Here is a 3,799-nt window from a genome sequence, read left to right on the forward strand (position 1 = left end):
ACAATAAAAATAACTTCTTTCTCCATCTCTCTAACTTCAGGGGTCTGGATGTGTTCCAGCTAGCTGTTTTCATTTCCTCACCAGCCCTGATTTATGGGGCCCTAAGCACACGCTCATCCCATCTGGCCCAGGCTGGACTTCTCCAGTCTCCACAGTAGCTCTGGGAAGGAGGTGCTGCTACTCATACCTCACAGAGGATGAAGCTGGGGCTCAGGGAGGCTCTGTAACTTGCCCGAAGGATACATGGCAGATAAGGAATGAGGGTGGCATTAGAACTCTGCTCTGCCTGCATCCAAATGAAAGGCTCTTTCTAAGACTCCTGACTACAATCAAATTCAAGCAATATGCTCAAGATGGTTTTAAAATAGGGATCTGAGCCATTTGGCAGCATATCTCTGCTTGGTCCATAGCAAGTGCTCAAGAAATAGCTCCTTTCGCTGCGGTACCAGGGCACTGCGCCTTGGCCTCAGACTGATGGTGTCCCAGACCTGAACCAGATGAGGCCACTATCTGCCTAACTTCAGCCCCCTGCCTGTGTAGAGATCTCTCCCATCTAACCCAAGCTCCTCTTTTGCAGGTTGGCACATCTCCCCAGCCAGGCTGCCAGGAGCTCTGCATGCAAATTCAGCTGCGGGCTAGAGCACGCCAACTAGAGTCGTAGGCATGGACTTCGTCATGAAGCAGGCCCTTGGAGGTGAGGCCCAAGCCCTGCACCCTCACCCTCAACCAGGGTCTGAACCCAGGTGGAAGAGGGTCTCAGCACACCAAGCACCACTATCTCAACTCTGGGCACCCCTAACCCCATCCTCTCCCTTCCCAACCCGTCCCCTGCAGGGGCCACCAAGGACATGGGGAAGATGCTGGGGGGAGAGGAGGAGAAGGACCCTGACGCACAGAAGAAGGAAGAGGAGCGGCAGGAGGCACTGCGGCAGCAGGAGGAGGAGCGCAAGGCCAAGCACGCACGCATGGAGGCCGAGCGCGAGAAGGTCCGGCAGCAGATCCGAGACAAGGTCAGCACCACCCGCCTGCCCGCCCTGGGGTGCGGGGGGCAGAGAGGTAAAGTGAGTCCCCAAACCCTGGCCTCAAGCCCCCTGAATCCCAGCTCTGACCTCAGACATAGCTCTCTCTGAGCTTCAATCTTCTCATCAGAAAAATGGTGTCCCAGGCACACCTCCCTCGAGGATCTGGGGGACTGCATTCAGTAACGGGCCTAGTAAGTGCTCCCTAACGTTCACTGCTGCGGGTCTGCAATCTCTACCCAAAACCTGGAGACCAAATATGTTTAGAGTCCAGAATTTGGGGATTTCTGAAAAGGACCATAGTGCCCTGAGCACCTGTTACTGTTGGATGTCACTCCCAGTGGGTCTGTGGCTGCCACCTTATGTCAAACAGATAGATACATGTCTGGTCACATCACCACAACAGATCAAGGTTACAAGCAGTCTTCCAGTTGAAGTCAAATTTTGTCACCGAAATTCAGGTCCAAACATATGGAAGAACTTTAAAGTCAACCTGCTTGTAACCGCTTCTCTGCTCTTTTGAAAGAGCACAGGCTCTCCATTACTGGGGACACACAATTGTGCAAGAAGGTCCCTTGTCCCGGTTTCATAGATGAGGGGACTGAGGGGGGCATCTCATGAGCTGCCCGCCGGGTCTGCATGGCCGTGAGACTGGCTGCCCCCCCCTCACGCTCCTGTCTCCCTGCCCTGCCCCCAGTATGGGCTGAAGAAGAAAGAAGAGAAGGAAGCCGAGGAGAAGGCGGCCCTGGAGCAGCCCTGCGAGGGGAGCCTGACGCGGCCCAAGAAAGCCATCCCTGCGGGCTGCGGGGATGATGAGGAGGAGGAGGAGGAGAGCATCCTGGACACGGTGCTCAAGTACCTGCCCGGGCCGCTGCAGGACATGTTCAAGAAGTAACCGGCCCTCCCGCCCGTCCCCACTCCACTTGTTACTTTTTTTTTTCCCGGTTCTTTCTTTTCCTTTGATTCAGTTAAGTCTCACTTCTGATGGGGAAAACCGCAGTTGGCCTCTGTCCCCTGTCCCTGGCCAGGGGCTCGTCCCCTCAGCACTCCACCACACCCCCTTCACCCAGGGTATCCACCCCCACCTCACACCCAAATTGCTTGAAAAGGGAAGACAGCTTTTCCCCAGCAGGGGGCATGGTAGCCAGTACAGGAGGCCCTGGGGGCCCCTTCCTGAAGCCTAAGGTCTGTGCTAGTGTGGCAACCCCCATACATTCCTTCATGCGCCCCACTGCCAGGAGGACCACTGTCCCCAGCCAGCCAAAGTAATGTCACATTCCAGCCCTGCCCAGCATGAGGACCTTTGGTCTCTGACCCCCAGTGGGCCTCCAGGGCAGGGCAGGGGTGCTGGGTGGCCTCCCTCTGAGGAAGGGAATCAGGGTAAGCCTGCTCTGTGAGGGCCAGGCTGAGAGGCCCCCTGTACCCTGGGCAGGAGACTGAGGCTCTCCTTTTTCCCTCCCCCTGGTGACACCCAGCCCAGGAGCACCCTTCCCCCAACCCCCACGGGAAAAGGTGTAGCCCCTGCCAAGCCAGTCCCTCCAAATGGATCCTCTTTGGACTTTAACTCATCTGTGGAGGGGCTCAGGGTAGGGCAGCTCCTTGTTCCCCCCACCCTCCACTTAAGTCCGGGGGGCCCACTGCCAGTCTGGGCCCAGCTTGCCCAGCCAAGGGGCTGCCCAAGCCCCCCCACCAGAAAACACTTGGAGCCATTGGGCAGCAATGGCCCATGCCATGGGACACCCCATTGGTGCAGCCAAACTGCCCCCATGCCTATCTACCCCTCTTCTCCATAACCCTGTCCTGTCCATGTGCTTCCAGGACCCCATGGTCCCCTGGAGGATCTTTCCTGGCTAAAGCCCCAAGCCTTTGGGGAGAAGCCAGTCCCCACTTGACAGAAGGCATCTGTCCATTCATCTCATCGGCCAAGAACAAACTCTCCTCTGGGGTGTGAGACCGGTATTTCTGCCTCCCACCACAAATTGTCAAGGCCTCTTGTGCAGTCAGTTGTGTGAGAACTGAGGGGCCATGGAGCAATGAGAGAGGAAGGTGTGTGTCCATGCATGCATGGGTATGCATGGCAGAAACTTCATCGGCAATGATGTGTCCAGAGATCGTACATATAGGTATAAGGTTAGAGTATGTGTGTATCTTGAGATTGTGTGTGTGTCAGTCATCATGTCCCTGTGTTAGAGACTGTGTATGTTAGACAGCCTATGTATGTGTGTGTGTTTGAGGTGGTATGTTTGAGTCGAGATTGTGCCATATGTGTGTGCTAGCCATGTCATATGTGTAGGAGAGCTTGCATGTGTTAGCTTGTATTCGCATGTGTTTTCAAAACAGCATGTGTGTCAGGAGTGATGGTTATGTGTTAGATGCTGTAGAAATGCGTGTTTGAGAGTTGTTAGATGTGCTGACTGTTGTGTGCATGCATGTGGCTCTAAAAAGGCAGTTGCATGCAGAACATGCTCTTGGGGAGAAAGAATATGGGTAAAATACCCCCACTTGCCCCCAAAACCATTGGTCACAAATAGCCACATCCAACAGGAGACCTTGTCCTTGGCCTAGAGTCCTCCCGCCCTTGGGGGGTTCCTGCCTGAAGTCTTCACAAGTCCACTGGGACAAACCCAGGCAGTGCCCCAAGAAGCCATGCTGGGTCCCAGCCAGGGCCTACCCCCAAAGCAGGGGCCAAAGAGGGGGCGACTTGCCTACCCCTGATGCCCCTGCCCCATTGGCCCCAGTTTGCATTCTGCAGGTTTTCCATTTTAGTGGATTTATGCTTT

General features: G+C 55.3%; 1 protein-coding gene across 1 annotated transcript; it reads left to right on the plus strand.

The window, feature by feature from the left end:
- The first annotated feature begins 663 nt into the window (after positions 1–663).
- CPLX2 (complexin 2) lies at positions 664–1,914 on the plus strand. Its single transcript, XM_016208782.2, has 3 exons — positions 664–694; positions 835–1,010; positions 1,717–1,914. Exons 1-3 carry the CDS (start codon positions 664–666, stop codon positions 1,912–1,914), a joined length of 405 nt encoding a protein of 134 aa, XP_016064268.1.
- The last annotated feature ends 1,885 nt before the right edge of the window (positions 1,915–3,799 follow it).

This window comes from Miniopterus natalensis, chromosome 4 (assembly GCF_054644295.1).
Source record: "Miniopterus natalensis isolate mMinNat1 chromosome 4, mMinNat1.hap1, whole genome shotgun sequence".
Taxonomy (NCBI): domain Eukaryota; kingdom Metazoa; phylum Chordata; class Mammalia; order Chiroptera; family Miniopteridae; genus Miniopterus; species Miniopterus natalensis.